The 19,341-nt window shown below is 40.0% G+C and overlaps 1 protein-coding gene across 9 annotated transcripts in view; it reads right to left on the reverse strand.

Moving 5' to 3' along the window:
* Positions 1-19,341, reverse strand: part of LOC125762290 (semaphorin-1A-like) — a 161,968-nt gene that overhangs the window by 129,583 nt on the left and 13,044 nt on the right. For 3 of the 9 annotated variants that reach the window (XM_049424206.1, XM_049424210.1, XM_049424209.1), the window contains exons 2-3: positions 5,668-5,714; positions 4,559-5,216 (exon numbers count right to left, since the gene is read on the reverse strand). In XM_049424206.1, the coding sequence (XP_049280163.1) occupies positions 4,559-4,721 (163 nt within the window). In that variant the 5' untranslated portion in view covers positions 4,722-5,216; positions 5,668-5,714. Of the gene's footprint in view, positions 1-4,558; positions 5,715-19,341 lie in introns of those variants that run through there. The other 6 variants (XM_049424205.1, XM_049424207.1, XM_049424212.1 and 3 more) reach the window with 3 other exon arrangements.

A 19,341-nucleotide genomic window follows, 5' to 3' on the forward strand; every position in this document is an offset into this window, starting at 1 on the left:
TAATTGCAGGAAAAAGTAAATGAACAAACCATCGCTACTGCTTTTCCGATGGCAAAAAAGCGCATCGCCAGAAAAAAATGTCTAAAATATTACCGTTTACGGCTTACACACACCGAAGACAATATGCTTTCCTCCCACACCGAACGAACGCACCGTGATAAAACAGCGACAAGGACCCGCAATAAGATGGAAAAAGTGAGTTTCTAATAAACGACTCCATGTCTGAGAAATTGAAACATTTCCCCCCCCATCACTGTGTTCAGCATTTGGCGTCGAGAGTGAAAGCTTACACGAAATAAAGTACAATTTCTGGAGCAACAAATCCTTACCACACAACGGTACAGTGCGTCGTATGCTTTGTGAAAAGCACCAAGCAACCAACCAACAGCAAAAAAATGACCCACGAAAAAGTACCCCATGCCGAAGAGCAGCAATAGCTTCTTCCTCCATGCCACCAAGAAAACACAATGCAATAAAACCGAGAAAATTATCACAAGATGGCTCCTCCTTTCCCGAGCACACGATACACAAAGCACTAAACCTCTCTGAACCGTGAAGGCATAAAAAAGCCACACGTCAGCAAACGAAAGCCTAGAAGTAATGCGGTTCCTCAGCCACACAGACCGTACCTTCTTCGCGTGGATCGTAAAATACCCGCACGTCACCGACGTGAGACGGCTGGCAGCAAGCAGCAGCAGCAGCCTACGCACGACTTGAAATACTTCGAGAGATTTGTGGTGAAACGAAGCACCGTTCCCGTCGTTCCTTACGGCTTCTGGTGCGTGGAAAGTGGTTTGCTTTACTGCCACCTTTACTTCCTGTGCCTTCCACTCCACTTGTACACCACAAAGAAAATGTCACTGATAACCCAGCAGGCGCACACACACAAAACAAAACGCAGCTGAGCAGTTTCAAAGCTTTTCTTCTGCTGCCGTGGACACATGGGCCGTAGTGGAATTTTTCTTTATCACCCGACAGAAAAAGAAATGGGCCAAGAAAGTCGAAACCAGCAAGCGTTATCTAGCTTCAGATAGGCCTCCCGAGTGTATGAATTAAAATTAAACACGCCAAAAAATGTTAAACGCATCGTAAAAGTCCCGAACCAGGGACCTAAAAAACCCTGGAACTGTATCGTACCACACGCTACATACAAGGGCACAATCCGAAAAATCCCTATTACGCCTTTCGAACAACACCCACCTTTGGGTTGAGATTGGCTTTTGGCGAAACGTACTAAAAACCTTGCGCCACCCCATTCAATGGAGGGTTGGGTTTGCATAAGGCCACATTAAAGTTGTTTGCTGTGCCGGTGAGCATCGAGCGAGGCAGGAAGCTAAATAAAATTGTTTGCTTAATGTGCTCTGATTACATGCTGATAGCGTTAATGAGAAATACCAAAATTAATTTATTGCTTGTCCAGTTAAGCTCGTCCCTTCCCGTGCCTCGTCCGGGCTTTGCGTTCGACACCAAGGATCGGTGGTGTTGTTAGTGGTGTTCCAATCCTTGAGGAATACTCTAACCGACCTAACTGAGTTACTGACAGCAGCGCACACGACCCTGCCGACGCATTCGAATTTGATGACAGTTTTGAGCAGCAGCAGCAGCAGCGTGGATCATGAAATGTCCCAGCTGAAGTGCCGGGAGTACCGTCGCGACAAATTGAGGTTATGTTGGTTTTATGGTTTACGATGCAAAGTCAGGCAATACATCTCGTCCGTGTAGTGTCACTCAATGGTCGCTGTACAGCAATAATAAGCGAAATGGACGTTGCGAGCGCAGATAAGAAACAAGTTGAGTAGACCACATAAAAAGGTATTTTATGTAGGGATTACTTGCTTTACACAAGAGCCTTTTTGTTTACTTTTCCTAATGAATTTATAATACGAAATTACACTCACTTAAAGCAGCTACGATATCTTATCCAATAAATTCTTGAGAAGTTTATATCGAAGATTTATATTTAAAGAAAAACATAAGATAGATCTTTCTTCGTCTGAGCGATAGGCCTCGTGTCTCACAAGTTTGGGCTAATAAGCCGCAGATTGAAGATCGAATCTCATGTCGAACCAGGCTTTTGCGAAGAAGGGCAAGTTACCAACTACAAGATAAAAATAAGTCTAGTAAATCATGATATCGCCGACATGGCCTAGCCGTAAGTTCCAACAAGATATATACGGCAAAACAACACCAACTCAGAGAACCGGATATGAATCAAATATTCATCACACAAAAATCCTCAACCTTTCTAACCTACGCTCGGATCTATTTCATTTCGCTTCTGCAAGATGTGTCTAAGATAAAAAAAAGTGTAACATTAAAGTGCAAATGAGCTCGTTTGACTAGTTGGTAATAACCCGTGCCACAGCGATAACCTAGCAGTTGTCTTACTATATTAAGAAAGACAAAAACACTAGCGCGCTTAGGATTGAGCGATATAAGCTTCAATTTATTACATCGACTTAACACCACGCCCTTTCCCAGATCGCGTTCGAAAGAGTCACCCAAGAAGTCGTGTCCGTGTCGTCGTTACACGACTGTCAGTATAATTCATCGGATAAGATTAGCGCACATATATGGCTTTTATTTAAGTTTGATCTTTATGTCTACGATTTCGTTTTGAAAGCTTCATAATATATAATAAGAAAAAAAGATTCGTATTCTGACAGTAATTTGATGTAGTTTATAAAAAAAATCAACAAAAAGAGCACAAATCATAAATTTGAAATTTAAAAAAAGGCAAATGATACAGCTTATAGTTGAAATCTTGTATGGTATCTTATATTCTTTATCGGAATTGATTGAAAATATTTAAAATGGGAAAAATGCATTAAACAATACTGTGCATTGTTTCCCACTGACAGCTAGCTGATATTAAAATATCAAATAAGTAATTCAATAATTTCAATCAAACTAAAAACGAAAACAAATTATACAATTCTCATTCAACCAACCCACAACCATATGTCCGCAAGCAATGCGACGAAAGTGGCCATTTTCATCATGCACACACCCAATGGCATATGTCATGTAGCACTTTGTTTGAAAATGCATCGTGCATACAAAGAAACGATTATGTCTTCAGGTTCCCAAATCAAGAAAAAAAAGAAAATAAAAACCATCTCCCAAAAGCAAAGATGTGCATGTCAGTTTTCACTGCCGGTGGCTGCTGCAGCCCCTGCTGCTTCCCTTCATTTCATTTTCCTTCTATTCCACCCATCCATGGCCGGTTTTATTTCTCTTTCTTTAATTCGAAGGCCCGGCAAATGTTTGCGACAGTTATACACCAACTCCCCCAGACCCAGGGACGGCCCGAAAACGGTTTTAATAAGCGGCAATATGTTACATGTTACAAGTGCTGTCTCATTGTTGTTTACATTTGCCCTTCTCAAGAAAGAGAGAACGAGATACACACGAATGTGCCACCGCACCGTACCGACTCCCATGCACCTTTTGCCATACGAAAACAAACAGCTAAGAAGTGGTAGGTACCCGGCACAGACGACAACGGCCATGGCCGTGGAGAAGTGTCCTCTACAGACAGAGTAGCACCGGGCGAGAAGACGGCACACACAGGCACCCGCGCAAGTTTTACAGAGTTTAATTTTATGCTCTATCTCTCATCGGTGCAGACGATGCGGCGGACATGCCACGGGTCCACATTGGCCACCAAATATCCCCCTTGCGCTTCATTCATCATCCGTTTGCGTCCGATCTATTTAAAGTTTCGTCCACTTCATACCACCACATGCCCAGGTCCCGAGTCACACACTTTTTCCACACTGCAGAACCCATTTCCGTTCGCGCCGAGCGACGAGTGTGTGTATGTGTGTGTCTGTGGACATAAAAATAATTACGCTTTCCATATGTTGTTTGCACAGACGGCACCCAACGGTGGCAGAAGCGTTCCCAAAGCACTGAAACATATGTGCAAGATCACATACCTCCATGAACTTACATGAACTTGCTGCTGGATCGCTAATGAAACTTTGCCTAAATTTACATTAACGCAAGTCTGCGTTTATTATAGAAACAAATTTTCGTATCTACAACGAAATGTAATTTCGTGATACTCAAGATTCTAGACAATTAACCCTCCAAGAAATTACAAGCAAAACTAAAAGCAAGAAAAAGCAATGAAAGTATAGTTAGTGTGATTAAAAATTGAAATTAAGTTGTCTAACAATTTTAGTTCGAATTTCAAAAAAAAAATATTTAAAATTAAACTATAAACTATACAGCCCAACTTTCTCTAAAATTGCACTGGAACATCATAATTCCAAGATCACATCAATAAAACATGTCTAACGGTTCGTCTAGTTAGTACGAACCTAAAATTAGACATCTGTTTTTCAAATCTGTTTCGTCTTATTGCTGCTGTTAAATAAAAGACGCAGCTACGATCCACCAGAGATAGAGCAGGCAATAAAGTTTAATGGCACTCGGCCGGATATTGAGACTGAGCAATAGCGTTGTCGAGCGTAATGATGATGGTTTAAAGAAGTCATGATGTTTCGATTGTTCCACCGAATGTTGGCGAATTTAGTGCATGCGAACTTACCTAGCGTGACGTAGAGCTTGGGTCGAACGTTTTCCTGCCAGGCACATAGGTTACCGACGACGAATACCGCCGCCAGGAGGTAGCCGACCAGCAGCAAGCCTCCACGGGAAACAAGTGCGTCCGAACGTCCGTGTGAGGACGATCGTATCGATTCGGCTGACATCTTGCTGCTGCTGCTGCTGCTGCTATTACTTCCTTCGCTCTATTCGTATATATCACACCTTTGCCACCTTTGCGACACTTCAAACACACAATTTATTTCCCTCTTTCACTGCACATTCACTCCCCCCGCGGTGGGGTAAAATCTGAACTCAACAAAGATTTTTCTAGCTTGCAGCAGAAAATAAAACTACACCCTTTTTTTCTATTCCTCTTCTACAGTGGAATGTGGCACGATTGAAATTTTCACCCACCCAAAACACACACTAGTTTTGCACACACTTGACGCCTGCTTCGACCAACTCACCAAGACCCGTGACGGTGCAGCAAGAAGACTTGATCGATCCATACAGCTCCGGAACACTTGAGCACTGCTTTTAACCACATTTCAACGCACTTCACTGCCGTAAGAAACAGCAATAACCCTTCACAACGCACAGGAGTGCAGAATTCGCTTACCAAAAAAAAACGCACACCACAAAAAAATGCCACGTGATACCTAAAAGAAAATTAAATTAACACACACCCGGTTAAGATAAATTACACTCCGAATTTGGGAATTACTAAACTAAATTTTCTTCTTCACAATTTGTCTTCCGCCAACCAGTGCCAAACTAAAGGTTTGCCTCCATTTATTTTTTTTAATGTCTCCGAAATATCGATGAACAAATCGATAGACGTTCACTATGTTCACTTTGCAAAAGGGCACCCGACGCTTCACCGCCGATCTCGTAAGTTATTTATTTGTTTACATTAATTCCTCACGAAGTAGCGATCCCCGACAGGGTCCAACAACATCGGGCCGACGTATTGTTTGCGTTTTCGTCATAAATAATAGATACAGGAGCATGCGTCCTTGATACCCCCGAAGTAAAGGGCGATCTATTTTGCTTTATTTAGAGCTGGTTCCAACATAGCAATAACAAATCCCAACCGGATTTAAAACTCACAAACGTTCCCCAACTTTCGATTCGATGAATACGACGATAATGATGAGCTGCAAAAAGAAGGAAGTAAAATGATATCGGTTAGTTTAAACGAGCAATAGAAGAAAGGCAAAAACGTACAAAGCAGAGCGAACATTCATAGTCTAAACAGGACCTATGGCAATACAGTGTGCCGGTGTGGTGAGTATTTATTTATTTACAAGTTTTGTTATGGCTATAAACGTTAAACAAATAAACACTTCCCTGGTGGTTTCTTTTAAGAGAAAATTTTAATGCCTAACAAGCTCATGCTAGTTAAGCAAACATCTTTTTGTTGTAAAATTATTCTGGTAAACTGATCGTTCTCAATCACTCAATCTAATTATTATTTCCTTTGACAATAAGTAATACAAATAATAAAACAATGAGTCAATGCCAACAAACAATTCATTTAGCAATCGTTAGATATCATTTGAACAGTCAGTATCCCAAGGCACAATTTTGTTTATTTTCCAAGATAATAGTATTATTTTTTACAGTGTTTGATGACAGCAATAGTTCAATGATGCGTTTACAAGGATTAATATAAAGTATAATGCATTTCGTCCATTATGACATCAATCACATAAAGGCAAAGAACACACATAAATACAGATCGTTAAAAGCAAAATACAAAACACAAAATACAATACAAAATGAAAATTGTTATGATAGAAAGTGTAAAATTTGAAATAAGATAACTAAAAATATAAAGCAAAATGAAAGACATGATCGTAAAAGAAAAAATAATGATATAAAATATGCAAACAGTAAGAAAAAAAACAGACAAAAACAAAGATGAAAAATGACAAAAGAGAAAAAATGAAAAAATTCAGAGAAATAAACTGACTAGGCTACTCTCACACTCATGACTTTGACGATTCCGCAAGCCGGTAGCATTTGAGTAAAAAAAAATATAATCTAAGAACAAACATAACTTTTCCTTATTGATTTTGATGAAGTTCAATTTTAATGCTAACATTTGTAAAGAGAAACATACCAGAGACCATTGTGTAAGATATTTGTATTGAAACCTTAGCAATTTAATTCAATTGCACAAAGATGCACAACGTTCCAACAATCTCTCCTAAAACTCTCATACTTTTGTCATATTATTTTCCATTACAGCATAGCTCATATCGTTCAGCTCGGCCCAAAACAACACAAACAAACTAACCCACCGAAGCATCTTAGTTATTTAATTTAAGCCACCCACAACCGACAATAAGGCAAAGTGTATCCTCATCACCACACTGTTCATCCTTTATTGTACCGAAATCAGTATTAAAAAGGATGTTTGCAAGCATAACCTACCGACAATAAATAGACAGCACAAGAAACAACACGTTCCTAACGAGACATTCCAAGAAAACCCGGACGAGAAAACAACGAACGAATAACGTGCCAAGAACAAGGTAGAAGGTGTTTATGTTATATCCGCCCGTTGGTAAACCTTGATTTACGATCGGCATATTTGGACGACATTTCAAGTAATAAATTCATACACACCCTCCCATACATTGCTCCCTCCACTGCGTTTCACTCCGTGCAGAATAAATTCAGTCGAAGGGAGTAACGAAGAATAAAAAACCACCAGACGATTCTACTTCTAGATCGAAACCAAAAACCAAGGTGAAACATACACCACAATGACTTTTCGATGCCGGCCTGTGGAATACTGACCCCATTCCCATCTTACCAGCGGTTAGGAGGAGGTATAATATGAGAAGAGATATTTTCTAGTGTTTCATTTAACGAGGAAAAATTGTCAACGGCAACCTGGTGACTGTAGTGTTCAAACCAAGAAGAAGCCAACTCAAATGCCGAAGATAGCATCCTTGTAATCTGGACTATTGAAACACCACACAAAATTGGAACGCCAGAAGCCAAGGCAATCGCGTCCATCTTCCGGCCTTGGATACGATCTAGCTTGCTGGTAGAGTAAGTGAATTGATATATTGGCAAGAAGCAACACTACAAACGAGAATTAATATTTCACCGGTATGGTCGTTGATGAAAAAGCCCCCTTTTTCAATTTGTTTAGCCAGTTCGATTGCCAAACAACCAAACAAGTGACAACGAACGTCCTTCAATGTCGTTCTGGTGGGTGTACTAGTGAATAGAAAGCAAACGGTTGTATTTAACCTTTTCGTCATTATTTTCGGATTAACATACAAGAACATTCCAGCAGACGTACAAGCACCGTACAGCTTCGTACGTCCCCTGTTGACAAGGACATTAGACACCAAATCGATCCGGAGATAAGGATGAACAGCACGCACTTGAACAAAAAGTGAGCAATGTCGAACGAGATCGTGACACCCAATTGCACAAATCGGATGCCAGACTTGACGGTGATGAGCAGTGCAACAACGGAAGGAATTTGCAATTTAACATTCGCTGCAATTATTTCCCTATCAAATTACCTCCGAGAGTGTGAACACCATTCGAATCAGGACTTATTTACGAATACAACAACAAAAAACCGCCCCCAAGGGAACAAAGGCACTAGAGGGAACTCACAAAGCCCCACAAACTGCAGCGTGGTGAAGTGCATTGAACTTTCTGCCGGTGCTCGATGCAATACAAAATGTGCAAACCAATCCAGACAATTCCAGAGCAGAGGACACGTTGGTGGCAAGCTTCAAAGAGAAATCATCCCTTTGATGCTGAAGTGTGGCCTGCTTCGCCGCTGGAAGTTGTTGCCACTTGACAGTACAGCCTTTACGGGAAGCATTTTCTTCGTCACAACTATCGTGATACACCGGGCGATATCAATCGATACGAATGCCAAACACGTGGTTCCTACCCTAGAGAAAGAGGAGCTTTGATTTCTCTCTCCGCAAAAGTATAAATATTTCCATAGCTCTTCGAGAGTTGATCTCACATTTAATCTAACTGTCTACCAAACGCATAGAATAGCCTTAACGAACATTTGCATTCAACGGCTCAAAAATGCTTTTATTCTTTACATACTTATGCAATCGAGAGTCGCATTACCTTTTACGGTTGGCGCCATTTGGCTCTCTAATCACATCCAAAAATTCAACAAACGTACGAAAACTGGGGATCAATAACGCTACGTTTTTTATTTCCATCATTTCCACCCCGAGATTTGGACAAAACTCTTCAGGACCGGGGTTTTGCCTTTGTTTCGAAACTTAAGCACTACCGCAAATCTCCCTAAATTGCCACGGTAAAGAGAGAAGGATAACCCCGTACCGACGGATGTCCTTATTTCATGCATCCTCTGTCCCTCTGTCCGACACAAACCCAAAGAGTGGGTAAGAAAAAAACAAAGAGCGAAAAGCCGGAACAATGCCTGTTTCCTTCTGGAAAAAGGATTCGGTTTAACGTCCTTCCATGGGACATTCCAACTGATTGCGATTATATTTCGTGGTGTGCACTTTTCAACTTTCTCTCTCTCTCTCTTTCTCATTTTTCTCTCTATTATAGAAATGCACACAATACAACTACAAAAAAAATATGTACTATACTTTTGGATACTAATTCGCTCTCGCTCTCTTTAGGTAAAATATCGTTTTTGCTCACCATTTTATCAATATCCCCCAAAATTCTCACAACTCTCGCAACTTTTGCTCTGCGAAAGGATACTGATTCAACAAAATGCACACACATACACACACACCAGCACTGCGGAATCGGATTCGGCACATTTATTCCCCCGCGTGTTTCTCCCCAAACCACCGTTCCTTCCCTTCTGCCTCACCCCCCTTTTCCATTCCCTTTTCACTGCTCCTCTTTTGTTACCCCTAAAACTCAACCCTCTGCATCCTTTTTCTCCGTCTACGCTGTACAACAACAGTGTGGAGGGGTGCCCTTTCAGTTTCGGTTTTGGGTTCTTTATTTGATTTTCTTTGCTACTGCGCATATCCTTATGCCACATGACTCCCCCAGGCCCCCACGTGAATTCCATTTCTATGTTTCCCGCTCTAGTGCTCTTGTTTCATTTGCCATCGAAAAATGGTCCGTACATCAGAGCAACAACAACGGCGACCAAAAAGGAGAAAAAAACCCAAATAAACGCACACACTGCTACGTCAAAACAGGGAAACAACAGCACCGAAAAGAACACGGCGACCATGATGCTGGGCTGGGCGAGCGGATAAATGCCGGCAGCGACTTCAAATGTGTTCAAACATGCGTTCCCATCGCACACGGGCCAGGGTTCGGGCTAAAAGCTCTACGTACACATATTCGGTTGCGTCTGGAATGATGGCAGTGGGACCGTCTTACCAGCCAACCAATCTCACAATCATTCCTTCCGTACGAGAGCCACCACCTTTTAGTTGCCGGCTTCGAAACGACTCGAACTCCTCCAACGTCAGCAGATAAGTCGTTTTTGCCCCCCGCCCACCTTGCCATTGTCTTAAAGGCTTGCGCTCTGCTGCCGAAATTATGTTTGCCCGGAGCATTTCATTTCCCATTTGCGTACTTTTCCATTTCCAGCAGAACGCACCACATCGCAAGCGAACGGTCACGAATGAGTCGAGTTTCGCTCGTTTCGTTCTTGAAGAATAAGTGTACGCTGTGCTTTGGGGGCAATCCCCTGCAGCAGCTGTTATGCTAGCTACCAACCACCACCGAAAAGAACCTAAATCCTTTCATTCAACGTTACCCATCCGAATTACCGTTCGCACACTCGGAACTGTATTTTCGGTGGCTTTCATCAAACGAAATGCTGCCACACCACGGATACGCCAAAAAGGGGGGAAAAAGATTAGGACGCACACTCTATCTCTGGCACACAATTATGAGGTTTTGTTCGCATCCTTTTCGAATGCCATCTTCGACACAGCAATTGCTTAGCAATAAAGCTGAGGTGATAGTCCTTCGCCAGATGGCAATTTGCAGAAAGCTTAGACGAATGGGGAAATGGCTTAAAATTTTGAACACTGAAAAGATTGTTTTCATTCACTTGATGACGAACTAATGGCATCAAATATTTGTTGAGAAAAATTGGTTATATGTCCGCGGAGCAAGGAGACACCTTTCAATGGACTTCATTGGAGTTAGCCTAGAAGTATCTTTATGTTTTGTTATTTAAAATATCCTTCGAAAAAGATTTTTATCCAGCAGATTTATATAGCTAAGCTGGAGGGTTATCACCATATCTGAGGATAAAATATTAGAAAATCCGAAAGGCCTTCTCACGACAGAACAAGCACCAAATCCTATCTGGATTGTTCCTTTCAGACGTAAGACTAACTACGCGTCCAAAACAAGGCATCCCAGAACGTCCTGAGATTGTAGCCCCAAACCCCTACCAGAGTGGCGTTGTATTGGTTCTGACGTCGATCTATCACACGGCATTGAATGGTAAAATAAATAACTTAGGACAGAATTTGAACAAGGTTTATATAGCTACGAATACAGCAGTTATGTAGTAATTCATTATTAACAGTCTGCATAATAAGGTATTTATTTATTTTAATTTTTAAAATCACACTTTTTACGGGTTTTGTAGTATTAAAATCTGCTGTCAATACAATCAAAAATATTTTAAGTTAATTAATTTTAAATTTTTAAAATGAAAGTGAAATTTATTGAATCAGATATGAAATCTAGTCATGACTTGAAGGATGTGCCAGTTGAGAACACTTTGTTGAGAATCAATTCCTATTTAGAACAAGTCTTTCAGAAAGATAAAAAATTCAACATCTAACTTTATGCAATTTAAAAATAATCCAGAAATGGGTTAGAACTATTTTGCTCAAGACTTTTCTTTTACAGCAAACACATTAGGGTTGCAATAAGCTTGTTCAAGGTACAGCATGATATGCGTACCTAACATCAAACAAAGACTGTAGCACTAACGAGATAAAACATGTTTCAAAACTATGTAAAAATTCATAAACCTACCTACTTTTCCTATTCCCACGCGTTCTGCTAAAGAGCATTTCTATCGTAAATTCTTCAAAGCAGCAAGACAGCTTTTCTTACGCTACACTCATAAATTGTATCGCACAAACGGAGCACCATTTACGAAACCATCAAAACGAAGCGAATATGCGTATAATGGTTTTTCACGTGCATTACCACCGCTCACAGTGAACCCCGGAGCTAATGTCGTCTATTTTCCCAAATGGATAAATTCCACCCGATGCCCCATTAAAACGTGCCACGCGTGTACGAAATAAGTTAGTAAATTGCGCTACCTCTTACCACTCGCTAATCAAGGGCGGGTTTTTTGGCGCGGTTCACTTTTGGCCCCCACCGCGTGTGTGTTGTCTTGCTTCCTTATGCCCCATAACCGATGTTGCATGTTTCAACCAAATTAACCCAATTAAAAGCGAGCGCGTCAAATTTGGGCCCGTGTTTGCTGTAGCTCACGGTGAGCAGAAAAGCAAAGTGAACTGAAATAAAACTCGACCGTACCGAGTAAAGGGCGAAAAAAACGCATTTATCAAGTTCGTTTCCTCGACGGATATATATGTATTTTTCCTTCCTCGTTCCGATGATGACAAGAACACGAGTTGTGGTGAACATTTTCCTTCTTCAGTCATCCATTTCGGGGGACACACGAAGTTACAGATCAAGCTTGTTGCTCCTCTAAGTTAGCAATACTATACGTACGAAAAGGGAAAATGATAAAAAATGAACGCAAAATAACACAATCCATTCGATATCGTCAGCCACCATCAAAACGCCGCTGCACGCCATTAAAATCCTCATTAATTTCGTGTCAAATAAAACGAACTCCACACCGAAACCGTAGGCGAACACAGTCTCGAATAACCCCTAAATCGGGAAACGTACATACGCGGCCAGCCTGTGAGAAGGGAGAAACATAATAAACTGCATCCAAAAACGGTAGCCCAGGCCAGTAGGTACGTGTGTGTCGCATGCAAGAATCCGGCACCAAACCGCTTCCGAAAGCAACACACAGCATTTTAATCACTTGAGCATAAATAAATTCCTCACACTCTTCCGCAGGGTGTCACGAAACAACAACAACAAAAAACTGCAAAACACGCAACTTGTCGGTGCAATTTCTTCTCCTGCAAACATGCAAACACATTTCAAATACAACTCCAACGGCAAAGTCTTCTCCCTTCTTCACCTCTTGGTCTGAAGAGCTCCGTGCTGAAGTGCATCACATACGCTAACGAGAACCCTTCGCCGAGGTTTCCACCTTTCAGGGTGGATGTGAAAGTGTCCAGAGAGAAAGAAAAAATAGTTTACCCATGGCCATGTTGCCGAGAGTTAGGTACAATAATGCAGGTAACAGAGGGTGAGAGTATGTAGCCTGGTGGTACGTAAGACAAGTGTTTAGTATATTATGGACCAAGTGTGTCAAACACTATGTAAAATATGTTGAACACTAGCCGGCTGCATAATTTTTTGAATAATTTTTTTTCAAAATTGCCCACAAAACTTAACTCCAATAATTTTACAAATATGTAAATCAATTTTCTTCAACTATTTTGTATAAAACTTACATATTATCGGTTTATTATAATAAAATACTTATCCACGGAGACGAAATATCCTTCGTTTTGCTGAAATAGCCATTTACCGAAAAGAAATTTTTATTTGACGTTAAACGATGAGCTTTCAAACATTGCAAGGATAAATGAATATCACGGACGGCCGTCACAAGACTCAGATAACTCATTATAATGTCGACTTATGTCAAAAATGACTGTTGAATACCTATTACAAATAAATAAATAATTGAAAAGCAAATGTGTCGTACTCCATTCCGGATAACATTACAGTACTATTGTAAACATTGAAAATGGAGTAGAATAAACATTAATCAGTTTCTTCACAGATTAACATTAAATCTGGGCTTCAGTACAATTATTTCAATTTTATTTCTTTATCAGTAGAATGATTTGTCACATGTGTTTTACACAAGACAAATATGTGAGGTTTATGTGAATTGTGTTTGATCTCCTTTCACATTTTTACATTCAGACATAAAAGAGGTTAGACATAAAAACAGGACTAATTTTATACTGAATTAATTTATGTGGAAAACCACTAGATTTCCATTCTAAGTGAATTTAAAAAAGATAAACAGTGTCTGTACCCTAAATCAGAATAAATACAGCAATAGCACCAACAACTTCAAAAACAAAAATAAAAAAAGAACAATCTCAACTGAGTAAAGAAGGAATAACAAATGTCGTAACACTGGAAGCTAAATCAAAATATAAAATATACTTATTTTTTCCCGAAATACCGTCATACAATCATAAATAAATGAATGAATTTATTTTTGCGTATGATGAATTCTGCCAAACAAAAACCTCAGTTAACACTCCCTGGCTTTTGCAAGCAAACATTCCTGGACCTCTAAGGTATTAGTATAGCAAATACCAGATCAACCATCAATTTTGTATTTCAAAGGTTAATGTACCATCATTGCGATATAAAAATAAATAAATAAAAATTTCACTCATAAATTAATTGAGAGCAAACGTTTTTAGCGTAGAAGAAATACGCGACCCGATAATCATCAGTGAAATGAGATAAATATAAAATTAAATGATTTGACCATGGCAACATTTGTCCCAATAAAAGAAATTCCTTCAATTAGTCAAATGAGTGTCTGTGACCATGATCAACAATTCAATATCGCACCCAAACACACCAGTGAGAGGGACCATATGAAGTCTCAATCATTTCTCATATAATTTTATAAACATTGCGAAGAGGATCATTCTAACAGCAATTATAAAAAAACCCCAAAAATTAAATCATTATTTCAATGACAAGGGAAATTTTGCTTTACAAAAAATAGTAAATACGCCAAAAAAAATCAGTAACTAGAGCAAAAACACATCAACCAAAGAGAGTTCGATCGGTCGAAATGAATCGTTGGAATGGACTTGCCAGTGCACAGCTGGCGCACCCTTGGCTGCACTGGCACGAATTGGGCAGTAATATGTTGCCCTTGCGGCTTGTGGCCACCCAACGATACCCCCCCTCTTCTGCTCCACTGCACAGCAACATTCCACCACTGGGCAATCGCGCGAGCCTTCGGTCGCGCCGGGCGGAATCCAATTAAAATTAAACAACCAGAACACGAAACTATGGCCATAAATAAGTTCGCTAAATGAACGGCGGCTGCATGCGTTCTCACGCGCGCGCGCGCGTACTACTAGTACACACGGATGCCATTCGACTGTGGCAGAAGAAGCACGGCTGTTTGCATCTAGCCCTAGATCGTTTCTTTTTCCATTCCTCTTCCGGGCTTTTACACAGTTCACTTCACTTGCCGTGGTTGGACCCCCTTTTTGGAGCATTTGCTTTTGCGCGGCAATTGGGGAAAGACAGATAAAAAGTGCCAACGCGGACAATGAGTAACACCAAATTGGTCGTGTGCTTAGGTGGTTGGGCATTGTAAATTTGCTGACTGTGGTGATATTTTTGATGGTGTATTCCACACCATCCGAACTGATTGTTCCTAGTTTTTCGGGTGTGTTGCGTAGTTCTTACATGTTTTATTCGCATCCTGGATGTCGTTGATTTAATAAGGACAGAGACAAAGAATTATTAACTCTGGAGGTGCTATTTCGTATTCTTTAACATATTATTCATTTTAGTTTATCGTCACAAATGTTAAAATAAGAAAAAATTTATTTTATTTTTTGAAAAATACACACTTTCCCAGTTTACTGATAGATCCACTTTGCTTTCTTTACGCATTTTCCGCTCCATGAAACATTATCAACAGCAGCTCAAGTGATTTTTACCAGAATTCGCCAGAATAGAGGCTCATGACCACTTTCGGTCAGTAACAAAAATACACTCTCCCACATACAGCAGCAGCAGCAGCAGAAGCGTAATACTCTGGTAACAATAAAAATAACATACCATAAGTCTGATGCATCTCCTTTTCGCATGACACCCATCGCCCCTTTTACCTTTGTCTCCTATTTCGAAATTGTGACCAAAAACTACGCAAACGATTCCAAAACCAGGACGGTTTTCGTCCTTGCGGAAAGTGTCCATTCGCATTCCCTGTGGTCGTAATATTCGCGCACACAATCGCTCTGCTTGTGTGCGAGTGTTTTTTTTTTTGAGTATGTGATTCTTGTTTTTTTTTTTGCTTCTATTTGTTTGCTTTAATGGTTGGTTTTGGTTTCCACTAAGGACATTACTCTTGGTCGTTTTCATCGTAAGCTTGCAGTTTATTCGCTTTGCAGTTATTCTCAGGTTTTTACCACTACAAACAGGAGATACTGTTTCCGTTCCTATGCTATGTACGGTGAGTTTCTGAACTAAGGTCATGTTATTTATTGTTCAGCATAAGGCAAACACACACACATACACTGGTTTTTATTTGTCAGATTTTTTCTCAAATAAACAAAAACTCGCACACGTTATGGAGTAAACATGATTGGTAACATAAAAATAAGTGATATTGGTTGAAAATATCTTCGATTTCGAAATGCTGCTAGTTTCATGGTTACTCAACTAAAAACAATTATTTAAGTAACTCATATAATTTTCTTGTTTAATTGAATATAATTTAAATGTTTTTGGACCTAATAATTTAATTAAAACAGAATATTACTCATATTACGTGAGATGAAAGCTAATATTTACTCTTCAAATAAGAAGTTTCACAGGTTTTTAATCGATAATTATTGAAATATCGAAAATTTCAAGGAGAATTCAACATTTTTCGTTTGATTTACTGTCAGTCGATAATTTGACAGGCATTAGAAACAAGCGAATCAAGGAACAAATTATAGATTTCTCCTTAGCGCTTTTCTGAAAGATCAAATAATTTTAAAGATTAGTCAACTTTTTTTGAAATAGTTTATAATCATTATTGACTTTTTGGAAGTTCGATGTTGATGTTTGTGAGTTATTTGCTAAGCGACTGTACATGCTATAAACGGAATTGGCGAAACTGGAAGCTTAAAATTACTTATTTAAGTAGTCATCAATCAATACAAGATAGGAAAAGTGATTAAAAGCTATTTTTCTTATCATTTACATTGGTTGAAACGTTTACCACCCCTAATTTTCACTGCCGAAAATAATATCATACAGGTTGTCGGAAAATATTAGCATTCAGACGAAAACAGGAAAAAAAACTAATCATTAAAAAAAGTGTTGTAATTTTTGCAAAACAGCTGCCGCCCTCCACGCAACTGGAGCACTTATCCTAATTAATATAAATTAATCGTCTATTATCAGCGTTTTGCAAGATGTGTTTTTGTAACTCGTTTTAAAAATCTCACGTGTGAGAGAGCGCGGTCTAGCTGAGATTTGATACCTGAACTATCCGTGTGAAGAACCAACGCTTCTACCACTACACCAAGGGGCCATTGATCAACTCAAATGAAAAAAGTCATACTAGTTTCTCAACCAGTAGGATTCCCAGCTTTAAAACATCGTTACCAGCAAACTGCAAACGATCCGACTTATGGTTAAGCTTTCTATTATCCTAATTAAGAAACAAATGTTTAATAACTAAAAAGGGGAAAAATAAACTATTTCTTTTTCGTAGTATGAAGGCTTTGGATTTATGGAACCTTTTGGATTTTGTTCCATTTGCTGTCAAGTAAAAATAAGTCTAATAAAAAATCCAGCCGTCCTATTTAATCTATATCGTTGCACTCCTACATAGACATAAGGAGGAAGGAAAAAATCGTAACACCGAGCCGTGATCTTTTGCTATTTATAGTAGTGCAACTGTCTTTCCCTTCCCCTTTTGCTTTCATTTCCTATCATTAAAGATGGACAAAAAAGTTGTTGATGGAGTAGTTGCGAAGTTTCCATGTGGCGTGGCATTTCACCCAACGCCCCTAAACACCCCCTCCCCCCTGGTGGGTTTTCCTTTTAAAGTATCATATTTCACCAAACCACAACGACTGGAGTGCTGGGTGTCATGAAGAAGAAGAAGAAAAAGCTTTCCACCGAACGAAGGCAGTATGCTGACGCAGCCAGTAGAGGGTAGATCTATTCATAATGGTCCGCTTAACACTGGGGGCACACCCTTTACAATTTATGTACGTTTGCATTAGAACAATATGTATATATTATGCAGCACCATTAGGATGGCAAATGTTTCGAAGCAAGCAGGCAAACTTTATTTGGATCATTTATTGCATACGCGCATGGTTTGGAGTTGTCCTACGGCGATAGTCTTTGTAGACGAACAGTGGCCCTTAGAACTTCATTTTAAGCCACCAAAGAGTACAGCAAAATCAATCCTTGCCATTAGAAATCGTACTTTCGCGGCAGGGAAGCCTACAACAGCAACGCTTGGCTGGTGAATCAGCATCAGTAACTCTCAGTCTGGGAATACCAGATCGCCGACAGGACACGAAACGATACATCGTTCTCTAATGAACCCAACACAAACGAATAGTCATTCCATTCTACCCACGAACGATTGCATCCACATACTATCAAACCGTGCAAATGGTGGACCAGATCTCTTGTGAGACTCCAAATGTGCACACCAAATCGAAATCCTCCGTCAAGTACGCGGCTAGAAATTAATTCCAACAGCACAACAAACCAAACCGACCGAGTGGTACTTGGCTAACTTTTCAATCACACCTTTGGGGGTTTTTCGGCATCATTCTACTACGATACTATCGCGAACGGTACGAAACACCTGTACACCAATAGACCGACAACCCACGCCGATCGATAATCCTCTTGCAAAAGAAAAGCGAACAAACGCATCCTTGCATTCAAAAGCCACCTCTCCCGCATATGGCCATTAATCTCCATCGCACCTGAGCAAAAAATGTTTTTGCACCTTTGAAACAGAGTTGCGAGAGTTGCGAGAGTCAAAAATTGGGAAAATGTTTGGAAATTTTACATACACTTGATGTACGCTTCACGATTATGTCCTTCTATTCAAGATGTCTATTTTTCAATTGGGTTTACTCAATCTCTTATTCTGTTTTTTGGAACTTTTGATTGAAACTTTTTTTGAAATACAATATTTTAAAAATCCTATGCAAAATCATCCTTAAGGAGTGAAAAATAAATTTGTTGCAAAATTTTACAAATTTACCAAAATAAATAATGGTACATTACATATTCCATACCATGACCCATAATGAAAAAAGGTATAGTATTCCAACTAGATTAATTGCCTAATGCTACTTTTCTCACTTCCAAGCATCCGTCACCTTCCATCCTTACCAACACACACACATCTGCTGCAATAAAACCACCCACGACGACTAGGCAGGTGTGTTGTGTAATCCGAAAAAGTTATCTCATCAATAATTGATCATCGACACCATTCCGAAAATGTGTCCATCACACATCGTACGCATTTCAAACAGTTTCCACCCGCCACCCGTTACAGGCGAGAGTGAGCGAAAGACCAAAAAAAGAAAGCTCCCCAAAACTCGCCGAACCAAACGAGCTGCGAACGAGCTGTGGGCGATCCACATTCCCGGAACACCGTAAGTGAGACATTCAATTACTTCCTTACCATCCCCTAAAACACCAACAACAACAAAACCAGCCCCCCACCAACCCCTTGCGATGGAGCAGAACTGGTGGAAGCCCGAAAGGAAAATTGATCGAATTCGGTGCGAAACTTGCACGCACACATCGTACACGCGAATTGAAAGGACCTTCGGATTGATGAGCCAACGTCATTCGACTCCCTTTTTGGTCACATATTTTTGCTTCTTTCAT

The sequence above is a fragment of the Anopheles funestus genome, chromosome 2RL (assembly GCF_943734845.2).
Source record: "Anopheles funestus chromosome 2RL, idAnoFuneDA-416_04, whole genome shotgun sequence".
Taxonomy (NCBI): Eukaryota; Metazoa; Arthropoda; class Insecta; order Diptera; family Culicidae; genus Anopheles; species Anopheles funestus.